Raw genomic sequence first — 21,024 nt, forward strand, 5'->3', positions numbered from 1 at the left:
CCACTTCCTGTGTCAGTGGAGATTTGCATAACAAATAGTTTCCTCTTACCCATGTGTTCAAAGAAGACAAACATAGATAGATCAGAGAAACAGAAGCAAGGGACATTTAAAATAAATGAGGCCAGATATGTGGGCGGGACCTAAATTCATTTAATTTGAGGGTAAAGGTAGCCATACACTGGTCGATTTGCCATCAGATCGACCAACAGATAGATCCCTCTCTGATCGAATCTGATCAGAGAGGGATCGTATGGCTGCCTTTACTGCAAACAGATTGTGAATCGATTTCAGCATTAATTTTCTGCACTCCAGTCAGGGATTCTCACAGTTTCTCAGCATGGGCAGCTCCCTTCCCCTCAGACAAGCTGAAATTGAGGGCAGAGACCTGTCTGTGAGGGATAAGCAAAACACACACACAGAGCCTGCTTGGGGCATTGAGGGGGCGTGCATAACTTCTCCCTATCACAGCAGAGGCAGTGCATTCCTCTCTGGGTCAACAAAGTTTGACACACAAAAAAAAAAAAAAAAAAAAAGATTAGATATATTACAGAGACATTGCAACTAGAAAAGGCTGCAGTAATCCAGACCACATTAGAACAGGTATAGGAACTTATAGGATAGAAGAAATAAGGCTGAAAAATTGTTTGTTACAGAGTCTCTTTAACAGGATCTTCACTGCTGCTTTACAAATGGGACACACTGTTAGAGATTTAGAGACATTTTGGAGCATTGCTAATGAATATATTTTTAAATAAAGTAGACTGTGAATGTCTCAGAAAATCAGTGCCTTACAGTATTCCTTTTTTTTATAACTCCTGTCTTTGAAAAGAAATCCCCCTTTTTTGTGAGGAAAAAAATGCATAAAACATGTATTGTATTTTATGATGGTAATAAGCCTTGCTGCCAGGCACAGGCCCTTATTTTATTGGAGGGACACTTCTCCTGCTAAATCACGGCTGGCTATTTGCATAATGTGCAGTGGTATTTTGCCTTTATGAAGTTATGTGGCTCATACTGCACAGACTCTTCACGGCTTTGTTCTCTCACCCCTCAGGCGCAGTAAGTACAGCAAAGCAAAACAGGAAGCTGATGAAGAGAAGCATTTAAACCAAGGTAATGATTTTTCATAATTAGCAGCTCTGATTAGTGTGCAAACAATTCAGCTAGTAAAAATAAATTGCTGCGGTGTTTGTGTTTATCTGTGATGACTTGTTTCAAATGTGTTTTTTTCGGCAACCGTATATATAACGAAAGCCTGTGTTTTTTACAAGTTGCCTTAAGCTACCTTGATACATCAGATGACAGTCGGATATGATCTGTCAGCATTGAATGCCTGCATTGAAAATGTGATGCCATTAGAGATTGCAGAGGTAGCAAAGAGAACAAATTCTGTTTAATCAGTTCATCTTTGACTAGTAGATGCATAATAAAAACACTATGGGCTTGATTCACAAAGCGGTGCTAACTGTTAGCACGCCTGTGAAAACCCCCTTAGCACGTCTAAACGAGCTTTTCGCGCATAAAACTTTATGCGCGTAAAACTTTACGCGCGTAAAACTTTACGTGCGTAAAACTTTACGTGTACACTGCACAGAGCGCAGGGCGCACCGCGCGAAGTGCCCATTAAAGTCTATGGGACTTAGCGCGCATAAAACTTTGCGCGCTTAAAACTTTGCGCGCGCAAAGTTAGCGCGCGATCTGATTGAGAAATCCGGTGCTAACCTACTTAACACCCTGGTTAGCACGTCTAAAGACTTTAGACGTGCTAAGTAGGTTAGCACCGCTTTGTGAATCAAGCCCTAAGTAGCCATAAACTTGGTATTTTGGCCGACTGAAATGGCAAATATCATGTTGCCAAACAAATAATCGTTCCTGGATAAAAACCCAATCTGCAAGGTTTTTTTCATGCCAATCAAGGCAGCACCATGTAACCATAGCAACCCACTGTTGATGAATGCAGAAACTCCATTTACCAATGCATTGGTAAACAGGTGGTGGATGTAAGTTGACTGAATCAGGGCCAAGAAGCATTTTTTTTCAGGAGACATTGCTCTACAGAGTCGATGGTAAAATCTTCAGGTTATTCGGTCTCCATAGGAGCTTTCAGACCAGCTGTCTTCATGATTACGCTGAATGTCTGTGGCTACCTTTAAAGTGAACCTTTTTTGTATATGCGCTTCCCCCCTTTCTTCCCTCACTTAAAGTGGGCCCAAACTCTTGCACAGTCTGCAATGAAAAGTCTTTATTCCACATATAGTTGCTGAAGAAATTCACTTCTCTGTGTTCTGTGTTTGTTTAGGCAGATTAACTTATCCAATTATTTCTTGTCAGCAGCTGTGAATAGACTATATGAGAGCTCTGCCAAGGCAGCTCTACTTAAAGTAAACACCAAGGCTTAACCCTTTTATTGCCTTCTGCAAAAGTGAAACCAAGTACAACTTCAGTTTTTTAGGATTTCCATCAATTGTAATGATTTTTTTTCCCATAAAGGTTATAATGTTGTGGATAATATTTTTGAGCAAAGAGGAAGTTCAGAGTTTAGTTCCACTTTAAGAGGCTCCCATTAGTTAACTGTCACCATCTTTAGTCTTGTGATATTGGTGACAGGATAAGTTGGCACTATTCTAGTTTTAATTACAGTTGACCAGTGAGAGCTGCTTAGTGATAAAGGAAAGGACAGGTTGCAATTTACAACTCAGGCCTGAAGCCTGGTACACTGATCCAATTTTGATTGGCCAATTTGACCACTTCCATGTAGTATGAGTGCCAACAGATTTTGAATACTATGAATATAATATGCAGATAAGCTGTACTACATGGAAGTAATTAATAAGATTGGCCATTCAAAAGTGGATGTATTTACCATGCTTGGGTCTCACTCCAGAAGCAGTTAGAGGATGATCTGACACAAGAAGAATTAATAAAGAACGATGTATGATACAGGCCCTGTTTACTCAATCACCAAACATTAAAGCCTCCAAGTTGATCTAATACTACAAATACTACGAGTTCTGTTTTAAGTCATATGTGTACTTTTGTTGTTTCTTTTGTTCTGCACTATGTTGTTGTTCGGCTGGTTTATTTAATTTTTGTGCTGTCGCAGGTGTGAAGACCTATGTTGATCCATTCACATATGAAGACCCTAACCAAGCAGTGCGAGAGTTTGCAAAGGAGATTGATGCCTCTTGCATTAAGATTGAGAAAGTCATTGGTGTAGGTGAGTGGGAGAGCCTGAAATAATGTATTCTACTTACATTGCCACGTGTGCAGTGACCGTAGAGCCATCTTCCATCTTCTGCAAGTGTTATAATAGCATTTTCCGTTGTGCCCAGGCGAGTTCGGAGAGGTGTGCAGTGGTCGTCTGAAGGTTCCTGGGAAGAGGGAGATTTATGTCGCTATCAAGACTCTGAAGGCTGGCTATACTGATAAGCAGAGGCGGGACTTCCTCAGCGAGGCCAGCATCATGGGACAGTTTGATCACCCCAACATCATCCATCTTGAAGGAGTAGTCACCAAATGTAAGCCATTTTTACTTGATGAATAAGTGGCATAAACATAAGTGGCATAAACATACCAGTTGCAATTCATGGGGGAAAAAACAGTATTAAATGTATCTGCATGATCACATCAGCAACGTATGAATCACATACAACCAGTCTGCAGTCTGTGCTAAGCACTGTAGAGGAATTGCCAATCACTATAGACGGGTCACATGACCCCGCTGTTTGTTATGTGCATTTCCCTCTGCGATGCAGCCAAATATGATTTATTGCATCAGAATTGCCATGAGCGGTTATCTTCCACAATATTAATAGATGGATGTCCCGTAGAACCTCCTACAATTTCCCTATATATTCAGCAGCACAATAGATCATCCCGTCATGAGCACAAAATCTCAGCATGAAATGACAGATGGAACAGCTACACTGTTTCCTAAAGCAGAGGGAATAGGGTGTGGATCGAGCCATCCATCTTCATGTCACATAAAAATGGCTTTGGTGATGCTCACTTAGGCGTTTTTTCCCTAGACGAGGAGACTGCAGGAATTTTCAGAGATGCGCATGCAGTGTGCTTTTTGGACCACATGTGGGCGTATTTCTGAATTGTTGGGAGGGGGGGGGGGTGGCATAGGCAGGATGCGCCTGGCTACAGCAACACTTTTTGTCAGGTAGAAGTAGCGAACTGATTTGTAGCTGAATTTTCACTGGTGTTTGCTGCTGCCAGTTCATTAGTGGCATTGCATGACTCTTTTTAGATAGCAGTTTTATTTATCAAATGCCCCACTATACCCAGTGTCACAATGAGGGGGCATAGTGATTATCACTCTCACCTCGTAGTGGCATTAATCAAAACACCCTTCTATGCATGGTGTCCTGGGTGCAGTAGGGCGGCATGGTAGCATAGTGGTTTTGCACTCTCAATCTTGCAGGGAAATCATTAAATCGGAACAAGCATCACTTTTTTTAAGATGTATAAATCACATTTATAGTTCTGTGGTTTTGATAAATCCCAAGTGGGTTGTCCCGAGCTCTCCTTCAATTGGTCTTTACCAAATCTGGTGACACGGCTTTTGTAATGTTAAAGAGAACCTGAACTGAAAATAAAAACTTAAAATAACCATACACAGGTCATACTTACCTCCGGTGTAGTCTACTCCTCAATCGTTTTCTCCTCTCCTGCGTCCCATTTGTCCACTGTGATCAATGGAATTCTCCGTCCTCCATTTTAAAAATGGCCATTACCCCATAACAGCTTCCTGGTCAGAAAACTGTTGTACTGTAATATCACCCACTTGAGCCACAGGGAAACATGTGCATTACCTTGCACATTCAGTTGTAACTGACAGCAGCTGATATATAACTGATAGCAACTGGTATATTTCAGTTCTGACAAAATATTGTCAGAACTGGAAGGGATCTCTGTAAGAAGAAAATGATGAGCTTCTGAGAGGAACTGACAGTGAAGCTAGTATGTAATATTCATGTGTTTATTTTAAATAATTTTACTCGCTTCAGATTTCCTTTAAAGTGGACCTGAACTCTTGCACAGGACCAAAACCATAAAGAAATGAACATTGTATGTACTTAGAAAGTTTAGCCTCTCTAATTCCCCCTCATCTGTGACTAATCACAAGTTGTAATTTGATGTCTCAGCTGTGTCACCTGACTGCCACGGCAGAGCAGCTAATTGGTAAACACAGCTTGTTAACAATATGCCTACTTCCATGAAAGCAGGAAGTAAACACACTGCAGATTTATTGCAGGATTTGTACCAGCTGTAACAAAGAAATGTTTTTCTTTAAAGGTTATTTTGCTGCTGCTTATCTTTTAGAGCAAAGAGGACGGTCTGAATTCAGGTTCGTTTTGAAGACGTATTTAGCAGCCCTCTGTCTTGTCCAAGTTCAGGGAATTGCCTGGAACCATTTTCCGATCTTTGTAATACACTTTTTCTTCTTAAATGTCTGCCCAGTAACAGTTTAATGTCATACAATAATATCTCGTTCTTCTAACAGCTCGTGGGCTATACAGATGCTTTTCTTTATGACCGCTGTCTGCTCTGATAATTCCGCTTGTCCCTCAGCCGTTATGCAGGCTATTTGGCGGTGGCTAGCAGGCAGCACTTTGGCGGTGGGGGCAGGGCTAGCGGGCTGCCCCGTAGCTATGTTTAGTGTTGTTTATTGTAAGGTGTGAAAAGTGTCAGCAGTAAAATGCTGGTCTCCTCCATTCTCTACTGTACATTCCAAGCTCCTGATTTAGATTCCAGCAGTGTCTTATTATCATTTCTGTGACTTATGGAACCATAAAATCTGAATAAAGCCTTGCATGCACCACATTAAAATATGCTGCCGCTCGAGTAGCAGTAAGAGAGAAGAAAGAAGAAAATGCGAGTTGCATGAAAAATAGGGCTGGGAGACAGAAAAGTGCTTACATTTCCATATACATTTAGATGGTAATTATGCAAAGAAACAGACACCCGCTATGAATTAGTCGAGAGATTCATGTTTCACATGCTAGGTCGGAATTACAATGAAAGGGTAATTCTGCCATGCCAAGGGAGAACAATCCAGTTTAAGGACAACAATTCAATGCCCGGCCGCATGAAAACGTTACAGCAGCTCAGCCTCTATGCTTTATATGCCATTAATAGTCTTTTTCTTATTCCTAGGTAAACCAGTCATGATCATTACAGAGTATATGGAAAATGGCTCCTTGGATGCTTTCCTACGGGTTAGTTCATAAGGATTGTTTGCTCTTTTCTCATTATGTAAAACGAAGCATACCGTGAACCTTAAATGACAGTATACTGATGAGATAAACAATTGTATCTATCCTCCTACTCCTAAAATGTTTTTTTTTATATCCCACAGTTTTATGTTATGTTTAAAAATTAAAAAAGTAGATTTATTGTTTGGCTCTTCTCAATGACACAGTTTGTCCCGTGTCTCAGACAGCTAAAATATATGAACAATTGTCATTTTTTTATCTATTCCCTGCTCTCCGAAGCCCAGTTCTCTGTCAGAAAAGAGTTTTATCAGTGAAAGATGCCATAGGTCCTGACTGGAGAGAAACTGTCAGTTGCACAGCTGAATGTTAACTCTTTCAGGCTCGAAAATTAAAATGGCATAGGTATTTTTATGCTTGCCCCTGTGCATTCACATGTCTATCTCATCATGTCACATGTCACTTAAGTTTCCCTTAAAAGTAGAAGTCTTCTTTCATGAAAAATGATTGTATGAATGAAGTGGCACTGTCTACATACAGTCAGCTGTATTGGCAGGTGAGAGGAACTTATAAATGGGCGTGTCTGCATATGGACTGTGAACAGCCATTTGGAATTCTGGTTTTCCTCTAGATGTGAACTTATCAGTGACTGCATAAAACATTGATTTTTGGATGGGAATGGGAAAATGAGAATTTGGGGCTGTTCAGTCCAGCAAAGGGTTTGGTGTTGCCATGTTTGTAAGGACAACTCATTTAAATCTCCTGGCATATCTATTAAACCATAGCTGGATGCAGATTAAGATGGAAATTGGAATGTTAATTTTAATAGTATTAAATTACAAAATAGACTTGTACCAGTCATTGATCTCACATCATTTTTTTCATGAAACTTCAGTTATAGGTTAAATGTGCTGGGAAAACGTTGCATTGTTTTAAAATAGCGAGCTCTTCAACTCATTCACTCTTAATGATAGACTTGCTGGTGTGCTGACAGGTGACTGATGCTTTGAATATTTTATGTCTGTTCCTCCCCTTCCTCTACTCCATGTAACTGACAACACAGCTTAATAGGTGAAGCCGCTATTGCTTTATGGAGTTAGGATTTAAGCTAGATATAGAAATGCAATCACTTCTGCCAGCTCTGCTGGTTAATAGCTGGATTAGGTGAAATTAGATGTCTGCCGATTCCCCTAATAACCGCGTACCTGACCTCTCATGTCTGGCAATCTTCATGGGGAATAGAAATCAACTGGGCTAGATTGTATTGCTGATTCATCTCTATTGCATTCAGTTATAGTGAGGGCTCGCCTGTTTCTCCACCCCACCAGTGGCATAGCTAAGGAGCTTTGGGCCCCAGTGCAAGATTTGCATTGGGACCCTCCACCCCCAAGCATTCTATACATAACAATTCATGTGGCGCAACAAAACCTGCCAAGGACATCCACTGTATGAGAGGTGTAAGCAGAAAAGGGGAACAGTTTGCTAATGATTACTACTATTCAAAGCATCTATAGAGGTGATTATTACCAGCATAAGACCAGTAAAGAGCTAATACTGTGGTTGAGGGCGGGCCCCTAGTGGGTTCTTCTGGTCCGTTGACCCCGGTGATGTTGCAACGTCTGCATTTCCTATTGCTACACCACTGAGCAGGACTTAGCACCATAATATACATGTAACCAGCTTCATTTCTCTAGGGTGGGGCCTACTTATCTCAATTATAGAGTGGCCACCCATGGGTCATTATTTTATAGGTTACCCTGACTTGATTACGTATTCCATGTAACTATGTTGGTGTAGCATTACACAGCACAGACAATTTATGGCACTGTCTAGTAAAAAGAACAGTAATAGTTTGTAGTTCCTGGTGCTTGTGTGTTACAACTTGCCCAAGCTTGGCCTAGCCTGACCCTCAGGAAAACACCTGAGAATGGTTACAACATGATAGTCAGGGGGAAATTTTATTGCAGTCACAAAAGTGGAAAATGAAATAGTTACCTTATTGTACGAGGCTATCCCTTTTTTTTATCATGTGTAACTGATTATTATGATTATTATCATTTCAGAAGAATGATGGCCGGTTTACCATCATCCAGCTGGTGGGAATGCTGCGTGGGATTGGATCCGGCATGAAGTATCTGTCCGACATGAGCTATGTCCACCGGGACCTGGCCGCTCGCAACATTCTGGTCAACAGCAACCTCGTCTGCAAGGTGTCTGATTTTGGCATGTCCCGTGTGCTGGAAGATGACCCCGAGGCAGCCTATACCACCAGGGTAAGGATTCATTATCAGTAGTTCTGGGTAGAGCATTTCTCTGAATTCTGATCTCTGTATAGGCAATCTGGCTATTTCCTGCGGGGTAACTGCAAAGTCTCTGAGATGGCAGCTGATGATCACAAAAAAATCGCTGCATATATTCTGCGTTGCCGCATCTGCGTGGCACATTAACGGTCCTGTGACCATAAACTTACTTTCTTCAGTACTGTTAGAGCTGTGAATAATAATAATGTTCTTCAAAAGACCACTGTCAAGAAATGTATAAGACGTGCATTTGTTTCTGTGTTGCTGTTAGTTACAGTAGGCAGTAAAAATCTGACTGATATGAGAGGTTGTGGACTAGACCATCTCCTCACAGGGGAGTCTCAGGGTTTTCTTTATTTTCAAAATTACTTACTGAAGAGAAGTTGCTCAGTCCAGCAGCCAAAATTGCATGCAATGTAGTGAGGCTGGCTGGCATCCTTCTATAGATCTTCTCCATAGAGTGCTTTTCTAAAGAATAAAGGAAATACTGAGAATCCCCTGTGAGATAGGCTAGTCCAAAACCTACAGATCTGTCAGATTTGCACTGTTTACTGTAAGTGATGGTGACATAGGAGAAATGTAATTGATGTAAGTAATTAATAAGTAATTCATTTTACTCTGGGAGAAACCTGCTTCTTATAAACATTTAAGTTAAAAATTTCTTGCAATAGTGGTCCTTTAAGTCATTACACTCCCCAGTAATTTATGAGCCAATTTAGATCATTTTCAGTAATACCAACTGAAAAATGTGCACTTTCTCTTTCAAAACCATATCCAAACGTATGTAGAATGGATCCAAAACAAAATTGTAACTACATGTCTGCTTTTCAGTAAATTCAATAAAACGATCAAATTCCGTAGAAGAACAAACCCTAAGGTTGGCATGCGTGGGCACCATAATGTCCTTCTAACAATCAGTTCTCCACCATTACAATGGAAGTGGGAAGGTATCCAGTGATGCACCACACTGCAGTGTCTGATTTCAGCTGTGATACTGTAGAAATCGCCACTCCACCGCACAATGCGATCTGTACAATGCTCCGTCACAGTTTAACCTGCTTCTGCCCCGAATACTGTTTGAATATTAGATACTTTTTGGAGAGTTTGTGAATGTTATGACAAACGATTAAAGCTGACTTTTCTCTCGCTGCCTTGGCCAGTTTCAATGGGTGCCACACCGTTTCCAGATTTACAGACATTGGTGCTGTTGTTGCACATTCTTCTATAGTGATTGATTATATTTGTGGTTAATGCCATAAACTAGAGATTTGGCACAAAGCTGTTTCTCTCTTCAGTCACAGCGATTGGCTGTACAGTGAGTAAAGACATTGTGAAATTCGCAGCTGTGTTGCTTATTACCCTTGCCACTAAAGTGGGTGCAAACTGATCTCCGTATAATCACTGGCAAGGCCCCCAGCTTCACATGTTACACTGTGCTGTGCCTTGTTTCTATTCTGCATTCCAGGACCTGCCGTTTACATAAACAGCTCCAAAAGGAACAAAAAAACCTCCTCACAGGAGAAGGGGGGAGTAGGGAAGGGAACACACTTTGTGCATTACCACAACAATTAGGTGTATCAGTGGCAGGATCTCAGCCAAGTGAATCGAGCAAAGATAAAAATCAAGGAGTCGCTTTACAAACTTAACCAAGCACTGAGGCCTGTTGCGGAAGCCAAGCCCTTGTTGGCTTTTCCATTAATTGAAGGCATACCAGCACGGATCTTGTTGCAGATGATGTGTAACACCTTCACTGCTGTAGCCTAATATAAATTATGGCCGTGTGTTACCCTGTCTCATCACTCTAGCCTTAAATTATGCTATATTTTACCATCATAAATAGCCCGGTGACAGCCTGACGACAGCAGGCCATCGCTGTCAGTGGCAGTCACCTTCCTCTAAGACAGACAAGATGAGCAATTGATTAAGGCCACTGCTGACAGCATAAATTGAGGTGAGGTGAACTCCACAAGCTATTTCGATCTTCATTACAAACCCCATTTAAAGGAGAAGAGAACGTTTATAGCGATCCAGGGATGTTTGAAGGCCAGCAGATGGGATGTTGCCCAGGTTTTTTACAGCTTGTAGCAAATTTAAAATGTATACACCATTTAAATGAGGAAACAATTTTGTATTTTTTATTACTGAAGTTTCTGGCTGTCTAGATTTTAACTATACCAAACTGATTTGACCTATTATGTGCATTTTCTAGTGTTATGCCTATGGAGCCTGCTATTTTTAAAAAAAATATAATTCTGCTTGCTTTAATTTTTATTTTTTTTTTGGGGGGGGGCTTCAGTCTCCTTTCACACTATATAGAGAATGTTGCAAAATGATTATTCTTCAATCTCACTACAATGGTTCTGAAAATTTGCATTGCATGTTAACGGTGTGGTGTACCCATACACTGAGGCATATAGTACAATGTAAGTATGCCTCAGTGCCACTGTAAATGCACACACTGTTCTGTAACACACTGAATGAACCCATTACATTTGCACAGCAATGCAATGACTTTATTTGTTGTGATGCAACGCAGTGGACCAAGTGTGAAAGGACCGCCCCCCATGAAAGCTTTTGTTTGCTCATTGCTACTGCTAATTAAGGCAATCCTTCTCTGCCTGCCCTTTCTGCAAACGGGAGGCCATAGATGTAACAGCCTTTTACAAAAAATGTAAATATAAAAATAGAGGTAGAATGTTTTTTAGTAATGAGCCACATTGTTAGAATGCATGTTTAAGGTGCTATTGAGATATCCTGGGGGGGTATAAATTCTGCTCGGTTCACTTTAAGACAAATATGTCAAAAAGTTGAACTACAGAAATGCACATAATATGAAAAATACTTTCAGTGAAAATGGCAATTCTTAAAGATCAGTAATGTCACGTAAAGTCTAAAGCCGATATCAGCTTTGTCTGCCATTAAAGTGAACTAGGCATTGTAAAGGTCACTGAAAGTCATCTGTATGTGCATTACATTTTTTTTTTTGTGTTGCAGGGGGGTAAGATTCCCATCCGGTGGACTGCACCAGAAGCCATTGCCTACAGGAAGTTCACATCATCCAGCGACGTATGGAGTTATGGGATTGTCATGTGGGAAGTCATGTCCTATGGAGAGCGGCCTTATTGGGACATGTCCAATCAAGATGTAAGCATCGGTCTCTCCTGGTCAGATGAGAACACATTCCCTCATTCACTCATCATCTAGTGCTCTGTAGTGATGTAACTCCCCTGCTATTCTCTACACACACAGCTCTGATTGACGCTTCCTATTTTAATGGGAGTTTCCGCTGGTGATGTCAAAGCGGTGGATTCTGATTACTTAACAATATGACATCACTTCATATAAAACCCCAGCTACAGGCTCTGTCAATTATAGAAATGCACGGCCTTATGCGTCATTAACAAACTCACCGCTGGGAGAAGAACCTGCATTGTAAAACACACAGCGCGCTGCTGTAATTATCTCTGGAGCCAATTAAACCACTGTCCCTGGGGGACATTAAAAAAAATAATTCACTAATGGCCTTCCTTAAATTATATATATCTTTTTTAAGTGGACCATCTGTAGCGTCTCAGATGGGAGCACGGTCAGACAGCTGTCTCTTGATGACCCACTGAAACCTAAGTATAGTAACAGGGGAAATAGTCTGCATTGTAGATCACAATGACAAGAGGAAGATGCCAGGTTCTTTCTTTCTCGATTTCCTTGAGTGCAGCGCTTGCCGTGCAATCCCACACCAAGCCTGGGATTGTGTATTGTGTGAAGGTTTCCTCTGTACTCCTGGAGATATTTTTACCTTTCTTCCCTCATCCAGAGAGTGCGGAAGTCACCAGGCGAGCAACCCTGGTCCAGGTGCAGCTGGAAATACGATGCTGCAGGGAGAAACCACCAGCCTCGTAGAATGGTGGGGTCAGCTGGACCACACATCCTGAAACACTATATAGAAAGTGATATTGTGGGCAATTACAGCTCCATTCAGTGATAAGTGCCAGCGTCTTGTATTTGTATCACTGAAATGAGCTGTAATACTCATCTCTTATTAAAGGACAATTACACACATTTTGTTATATGCAGATAAAACACATGCAGGATATTTTTAGAAATGGCCAAGGGTTGGCAAGGTAATGCAATAGTGATGCTGTGATGCAATAGTGATGCTGTGATGCTTTAGTGTTTCTCAACATTTTATTGGTATGTACCCCTTTTAAAACCCTGTACTCACCAAGTACCCCCTGGAATAGTAACATTATCACAAGTACCCCTTGTCAAATATATATTTATTCGTAATACATGGTAATTGGTTCTAAAAAATGTACAAGCATTTACTATCGCTTTTAAGTAGCTAAAACACTAAGATAGTATTGTTTTAAATAAGATTTATCATTTTCTAAAACTCTAAATTTGTTATTCTTGGTTAAGTATATCAAGCCTGAGTACCCCCTGGAATCATCAGAAGTACCCCCTGGGGTTCGCGTACCACACATAGAGAGCCTAGGCTTTAGAGTATAGAGGATGGCATTATTATGCAGAACATTCAATTCTGTTGACTCGCTGCCACCCCTCTTATCATCTTTGCTGTTTGGATTAAGTTTTCAATTTTCCCATCTTCTAATCTCCCTCATGTAACACCCCCCCCCCCCCCCCCCCTTTTATCCCATTCATGTATAGGTAGGCACTCACAATGTAAGATTTCATGCCCCCAGTAGAAACACAGTTTATAGGTAACAGTGTTTGGTTATGTAGTCTTTTTTCTGATTTTTTATGGAATACATAAGGAGCATTTTAAGTTTGTTTGGAGTTATTTAAAGCAAACCTGAAGCGAAAAAAAAAAGTATAATATATTGAATTGTATGTGTAGTACGGATTACAAATAGAACATTATAGCATAGAAAAGTCTCATGGGTTTTTTTTTCAATTATATAGCTTCTCTTTATAACATTGCATCATTCATATTTGCAGTATAGAAACCACACCCTGTCTTTGAAGCTATAAAACAAAGCAGATATAATGACCCTTTGAACTTTCCTGCAGTAAAACCTTATCTCAAGCTGTCTCACACGGTTTCTTGGCTGTTTAAGTGCTTCAGAAAACAGGACTGTATTCTACCGGGATAGCTCAGTGAAGCTCTTTTGCATAGATAACCAATTAAGTTTTATAACTCCTGTACTGGAGAACAAAATGAGACTTTTTTTTTTGCTTCTAATGTGTTATTTCTTAGCTGCACTACACATACAATTCATTATCTCATAAGTTTATTTACAATTTAGGGTTGCTTTAAAACTAATATCTAATAGCATTAGTGAGCATCACTGATTAATGGAAGGACTAGACGTCAGTGTTCCAGGCTCACCTGCAAAACTTTTATTTTTCAAGGTGATTAAAGCCATAGAAGAAGGATATCGTCTTCCCCCTCCCATGGACTGCCCTGTCGCCCTCCATCAGCTCATGCTGGACTGCTGGCAGAAGGAGCGCAGTGACCGGCCCAAGTTTGGACAGATTGTTAGCATGCTAGACAAGCTTATCCGGAACCCAAACAGCTTGAAAAGGACTGGATTAGAAGGCTCAAGGTCAGTAAATACACTCATTCATAAACCGCAGCATGCAGCACTGCACCCAAATGACGAGAGCAGAAACGGGGCCAGCTAATTAAATTGCACTGGCCTTCAAGGACTCGTTTGTAGCAGATATAGGTTATAAGTCCCAGCGGGGAGATCCCAGCTCACAGCCATATCTGCATCAATATGTTAAATTATTCAACTAGGAAGGAACTATAACAGCAACTGTTTAATTCCCCCCTCCTCCTCCTGACCCAGAATCTATCCGCGATCAGTTTACATTTGTAACCACACTCAACAGACTTTTAAGTATCTCTGTTTATAGATATTGATTGGACACTTTAGAAAGCAGAGGGATTCTCAGGGGTATTCAGGGCGACTTGGATGAAAAATATTAGATCTCTTGGTTATAATGATGCTGCTGTTAACACTTCAACCTGTCTTTTAATTCTACTGAAATGAACAAAGGGGCTTAAAGCACTACGATTATTTTGAAATATTTCATTTATCTCTCAGTTTACTGTCACGCTATGTATAGACACTGGATTAAGCTAGGGTGAGGTGGCCAAACAAAGGCCATCTTGGGTGAGATAAGATCTGGCATGCTGGATCATAAAGGGCATCCTTATAAGTGCCTAAGTGCACCCCACTCCTGTTTGCATCATCCAATCCCTGGGGTGCCATATGTCATCCCCCCTACCCCCTCCATAGCAATGGATGCATCGCTTGCCTACAAGCTAGTGAATGGTCTGTTCCAGGATTCATTCCTGATGCCTGCCAGTTGATGCAATCCACACGCAAACATCACTTTTCAGTGGGTTTATTAATCCACAGTGTCCCAATCAAGCCATATCACCAACTAATGTTTTGAGGTCTCACTGGGTCCCCTTTGCCAAGGTATGATGGACAAGACAGCAAATCATACCAAACATCAGTCACCGTGGATTAATAAAACCAGTGGAAAGTGACTTTTAGTGTGTGGATTGCATCTTCCTACTTGAACACTGTGTGGGTGATCCCCTACTTTCAGTCCTGCACCCACATCGGAAGCTGTGCTGTCCTGTCTCTCCCTGGTTCATCGCTGAGCAGTCCGGAACGCTGCATTGTCCTGTGTAGATTTCAATGTTGCCTATCCTCACCCCTCCTGCTGCCAGCCTTGCGATACATTTGTATGGCACTGAGCTGTCACCTGAGGGATGGACGACATGCTTCATGCATGTGTACGCACCTGGAGCTGAATTGACCTATTGCTCAACCTTTTCATTCTGCTCCTACCTAATATCACTTTGTTCTCTACACAGACCAAGAAAGAGGCAAATCGTCCTTTAGAACTTAGTTATGATGAGATCATGAAGCTTCTTTATATATATTGCTGAAAATGCTGTTAGTAGCATCTTTTAAATAAGCGATGTTGGACTTGCGGTTCCTTGTAAGGCAGAACACACCGAGAAAGATGAACTAGTTGCGAAACCTGATCTGCCAGTCAGAGACCTCTTACATCAGCGCACCCATGTGGGTGAGATGCTTGATGTCTGCTGATGTATTTCAGTGCGTGAAACGGGTACAAGCCAAAGCTTACAAGTGCGATTCTCACTTTCATCAGGATCCAATGAACCCATCTTTCCTTCTGCTCTTACTACTCACTAAAAAAAACTTTCTTTCTTGGTATGACTTTGAAAAAGTCTTAGCAGTTTTCTGACCGTTTTGCGCATTGGCTTCAGGATATGTTACTAATCACGGTGGTGAATCTGCTAAAGCAATTACCCCAAAGGTCCAGCGCAGAGGGAACTGAGGAGAATGACATTCCTCTAACCCTACATCAAAGACCCCCTTATTCCAGCCAATTCCATCATACGTACCGTTCAGGAACATGTTGATTAAAGAGCGGATTATCTCCCCTGCAAGCTGGGCTTTGTCTGCTCTTGGAGAACTTGGCCAGGAGCTAGTTGATTGGGCTGTTATATTGCGAAAGAGCTCAACATAAGCGCAGTATAAGTGCAGCAAGGCTGATTAGAGCCTAACTCTTATAGATAGAAGCTGTACAGTGGGAATTTTCTGAAAGGCTTCACACGCGTCCAGACAGTCTTCCTGCTACTACAGAAAAGAGACCCAGACCCAATGATTAAAATCAGTCTGAGTATCTGACTGTAAGTCCTCAGATGTATCGTATATACTTCAGTATGCAGCGGATTACAGTGTTTATAAGGGCCCTAATAAGTACAGCAATAAGCTTGCATTACTGATTTTACCCCACGTATTAAAATATGCCTATGGAGAAGTAGGCCACTGCAAAGTTAGCTCTTAAAGTAAGCATAGGCACAGACAAGACGGGCCTATTTTCACTGGGGTTCTATGTCCGTTTCCAAATTGAACATGACACCCATGCCTTTGCGAAGCCACAGCCATTAATGGCTATAGGGATTTGGATGCATCCTATAGAAAATTGCTGCATGCTGACCAGAATCACATCAGCATGAAATTCAGACTGCAAGCCTATTGACGGAGTAGACATCATTTCTCCACTTGAATCGCATACAGGGAAACGCTACGGATGCCACACTAGTGGAAATGGGCCAGATTGCATTGGAAAATAGATCCAGAATCAGTAATGGAAGTATACTGCAGTACTGGTTAGATCCTTATGCTAAGGCATTTAAACACCACGTGAGTAAAAGGACAATGGCACTGTGAGGCCCCTTTTTACACTACGCCGTTTCATTGTGTTACGTTACCCTTTTGGCATGCAAGGTAACACAACAATAATGAAAGTCTATGGGGCTGACATGCCAGCAAGCCGTTGCAAAGACAACAGCATGTTACCGTAATATGTAAGTCTATGGGCAACGCATACATTTAAAACACATTGGCAGCGGCACAGAACAACGGAATTATGACGGGGAAACCGCGGAATCCCATTGACCTACTTCCTCCCCAGCGGGGAGTACGTCACTGGGCGTGGGTCGTGTGTGTGGGAGCGGCCCTATGCATATGACCCTGTTGGCGCAATCTGCCGCAGGGTCATATGAAAGGCGATTTTTGCAGTGCGAGCGGTAGCCCCCTCCCTGGAGCATCACACTGCAAACGCACTGGCCAGGTGTAAAACTGGCCAGTATCAACCCCGCATTTTCTGTCTAATCATATGATCTATGTACTTGTAAACGTCACAAATATGTCTATCACTACACTAGGCTTACATTCCGTGATTTTCTCTCCTCCAGAACGAACACCGCTCTACTGGACCCTGGCTCTCCTGAATGGTCCCAAGTGGTGTCTGTATTGGACTGGCTTCAGGCCATTAAGATGGAGCGATACAAAGATAACTTCACAGCAGCTGGGTACACCAATCTGGAATCAGTTGTCCACGTTAACCAAGAGTAAGTAAGCTCATTGTACTCTATTCATTTTCACAAGGCTGTTTCTACCACAGGGCCACATAAGAATTTCAATTAGCTACTTCTATGGGATGCCTTGAGATTCTAGCCTCGCTTTCAACCTCCCCTTCCTGTATCAAGAAAATGTTCTCCTAATGACTTCTGTAGACAGTGGTTGGAAACGCTTCCATTCCGTTCTGGGTTCAAATCTCACAAAAGTCAGTCTCAGTCTTATGTATTCCTCTTTGTTTCATGGGTTTCTTCTCAAAAGGCTACTTTAAAGGGAACCTGTAGCGAGAGGGATATGGAGGCTGCCATAAGTAATACCTTTTAAACATTGCCAGGCTGTCCTGCTGATCCTCTGCCTCGTATACTCTTAGCCATAACCCTGAACAAGCACGCAGATCAGATGTTTCTTACTGAAGTCTTGCTGGATTTGCTGTATGCTTGTTTCAGATGTGTTATTCAGACACTACTAATGCCAGAAAGATTAGTGGGGCTGCCAGGCAACTGGTATTGTTTGAAAGGAAATGAATATGACAACATCTCTCTCACCTCAGGTTCCCTTTACCATAATTGAATAGTGACCAAATAGGTTCTAGAATATGGCTGTAATAGAAATTGCAGAGTGTGAGCTTTTCTGTGGTACAGGCATCATAAGCAATGATTCTGTATATTCTGTATTAGATCAGTGCTGTGTGAATTGAAGCTATCATAGTCAGTATAAAGAAAACAGACAGAGGGCATTAAAAAGTCAATGCCTAGTGGTTGTGGGTTTGCTTTATTAAACTCCAGATTGAGAGATACGTTGATTCCATAGCTATTGACTAATCATTTTCATTCTTGTCTCTGTGCAGTGACCTCACCCGGATTGGTATCACTTCCCCTGCGCACCAGAACAAGATTTTGAGCAGTGTCCAGGGAATGAGGACCCAGATGCAACAGTTACAAGGCAGGATGGTTCCTGTCTGATTAAACTGTGCATCAGGGCAAAACTACACACTAAGAACTCTTGAAGAATTAGTTTACCTCATCCATGCACTTTAATTGAAGAACTGCACTTTTTTTTACATTAACCTCACCCCATCGGACAGAGACTTAAATTATCACAGGGGCTGAGGTGGATCCCATTCAACTTGGAAATAAATGTAGTTGTTTGTGCCACACTTACATCCGGAAGATAGACATATCAAAGAGGGAGCTCTGGTATCACTAGATACATCTGATTTATCAGACTTTCGCCATCTCATTGTGGGTTGCGTTTGATGGTCACATGGACATCTTTATGGAATGGGTACATCACTTCATCAATGTGGGCAAATGGAATAACCATATGATCTTTTTGCTGGAGATGCAGACCATTGTAGGAGAAGATTACAGGATCAATGTAAGCTGCTTCCTGTCAATCAGATGAATTATAACCTACTGGTCATGTACTGACTTGTGAAGACTAAATCGGGATTTGAAGGACATATAATTTACTACCTAATGGCAACAGTGTGGAATGGGATATGAGGGTGAGTTTTTGAATCTCTTCCCTATCACTGTTCAGTGGAATGTGTTTGGAGCACAGTCTTTCTCCAAGCGTTTAAGATAGGAATGTCCATCTTCCGTCCTCAAGGGCCAAGGTCCTCACACATTTTTGGCCCAGCTCAAATGAATTGATGGGATTGAATCAGGAAAAGGTGTGGTTCATCAAGAACACATTTCTCAATTTTTTCGGTCCATCCTAAACACTGGCATGGATATGGCCCTTGAGGACAGGAGTTTGACTTGGTTTAAGACAACCCTACACCACATGATTCTTATACAAGGAATGTCTTCTATGTGACAACCACTGACTAGGATATGCCTAAATTAGCCATTTTAGGTAAGTAAACCTTAGAGTTGTTCAATGAGATGCAAATAATTCTGTCTTGCTTGCAGATTGTATGCTGCTTGGAATTGAGACAGTCTTATTCAACAGGAAGTGATCTGATTGGACCTTTTCCAAACTGCAGACAATTTGCATGAACACAAACACACAGAACACTTATATCGCGCTTTTCTCCTGGCGGACTCAAAGCGCCAGAGCAGCAGCCACTAGGGCGCGCTCTATAGGCAGTAGCAGTGTTAGGGAGACTTGCCAAAGGTCTCCTACTGAATAGGTGCTGGCTTACTGAACAGGCAGAGCCGAGATTCGAACCCTGGTCTCCTGTGTCAGAGGCAGAGCCCTTAACCATTACTCCATTCAGCTACTGCTTGCTTATCACTGACCTTTTCTAGTGTACATCAGAAATGGTCCATAAACTTTGCTGAAGATTTTATACTGTAAGCTAGTTGAATTGGGTGAATAGATTGAGTATTGTACTGCTGGTGAAAATGGTAAAAGTTAATGATCATATTGTTAATGTCTAACTGAAGTGTGAATCATAGCAAGTTATCACAGCTCAACACTTATTCAGTGAACTGTCTGCTAGTGTTAAATTGATCATTTATATTGATTTTCCTAACTTGAACCATTACAATATTGCTTTCTTACAACAGAAGGGAATTACCATCCATCACGTGAGCAGGACAGTAGGCAGAGCCATAGAAATAATTGCTTTTTGACTTGCTTTTGGCCAAGCATGCATCCAGGACTGTTTTCCAATAGCACACCCATTTTAGCTTGCTGTTTAAAGTAAATGTAAAGGCAATATAAAAAAAAAGTCTAATACTTACCTATGGACAGTGAATGCTCCATATCTATAGAGCCTTCACTGTCCTCTCTTGTACCCTTTGTTCCAGTGCCATCACCCCCCATTTAAATGTGCCACCTAGGGAGGCTTCAGAAGCACTCGTGTACCCGAGTGCTTCCGAAGACCGGCGGCTCCGTACTGCACATGCATGGGTGCGCGCTCACTGATGGGCAGTACGGAGCTGCCCGTCTTTGGAAGCACTTGGTGACACCAGTACTTCCGAAGCCTCCCAAGGGCCCACACATGTGTATTTGACCAATTGGTTGAGTACACACAATAAGGGAGGCAACGCTGGAATGAGCGGAGCAAGAGAAGACTGGGAAGGCTCTATACGATCCAGAGCCTTCCCTGTCCATAGGTAAGTATCTTACTTTTTTTTTATATTGCTTTTACAATTACTTTTAGGGTATTTGAGCCTCACGAGTGCAGTATATGAAATTCCATGATTATGGGTTTCTTTTTTTCTTTGCTTTATGTAGTCAACTGAAATGCAGATGTTAACAAAAAATGGAAAAAAAACAATTACAGCTTTGAACATTAAAAAAAAATGAAATCCAGTTAGAAGTCATAAAATTTTGCTGCTACATCTGCTTTTCAGTTGCTTAAAGAATAAGCTACCATTAGATGTTTTGCTGTTACATCAAAACATCTGCCTATGGACAACAGTAGATTGCCAGCAGTGCAGGGAGACACCAGTGTCTTTCGTCTTCTTCCCATCTGTATGATGTTTATCAAGGCTTTGACATGAGTTTTTGATCTTTGGAGAGGACTTTTGTTTTATCAGGGAAGACTGTAAAGGAAGCTAATGGAGTCATATAAATTATTGAATGCTCAAACGTCAGTAGTTGATCCTGTTT

General features: G+C 41.5%; 1 protein-coding gene across 1 annotated transcript in view; it reads left to right on the forward strand.

Moving 5' to 3' along the window:
- Positions 1 to 21,024, forward strand: part of EPHA4 (EPH receptor A4) — a 110,019-nt gene that overhangs the window by 86,402 nt on the left and 2,593 nt on the right. Inside the window, exons 9-17 of the mRNA XM_068280731.1 lie at positions 1,055 to 1,113; positions 3,104 to 3,217; positions 3,333 to 3,518; positions 6,166 to 6,227; positions 8,285 to 8,494; positions 11,516 to 11,665; positions 13,895 to 14,088; positions 17,295 to 17,450; positions 18,305 to 18,964. Coding sequence (XP_068136832.1) covers positions 1,055 to 1,113; positions 3,104 to 3,217; positions 3,333 to 3,518; positions 6,166 to 6,227; positions 8,285 to 8,494; positions 11,516 to 11,665; positions 13,895 to 14,088; positions 17,295 to 17,450; positions 18,305 to 18,419 — 1,246 coding nt within the window. The 3' untranslated portion in view covers positions 18,420 to 18,964. The remainder of the gene's footprint in view (positions 1 to 1,054; positions 1,114 to 3,103; positions 3,218 to 3,332; positions 3,519 to 6,165; positions 6,228 to 8,284; positions 8,495 to 11,515; positions 11,666 to 13,894; positions 14,089 to 17,294; positions 17,451 to 18,304; positions 18,965 to 21,024) is intronic.

This window comes from Hyperolius riggenbachi, chromosome 4, assembly GCF_040937935.1.
Source record: "Hyperolius riggenbachi isolate aHypRig1 chromosome 4, aHypRig1.pri, whole genome shotgun sequence".
NCBI lineage: Eukaryota > Metazoa > Chordata > Amphibia > Anura > Hyperoliidae > Hyperolius > Hyperolius riggenbachi.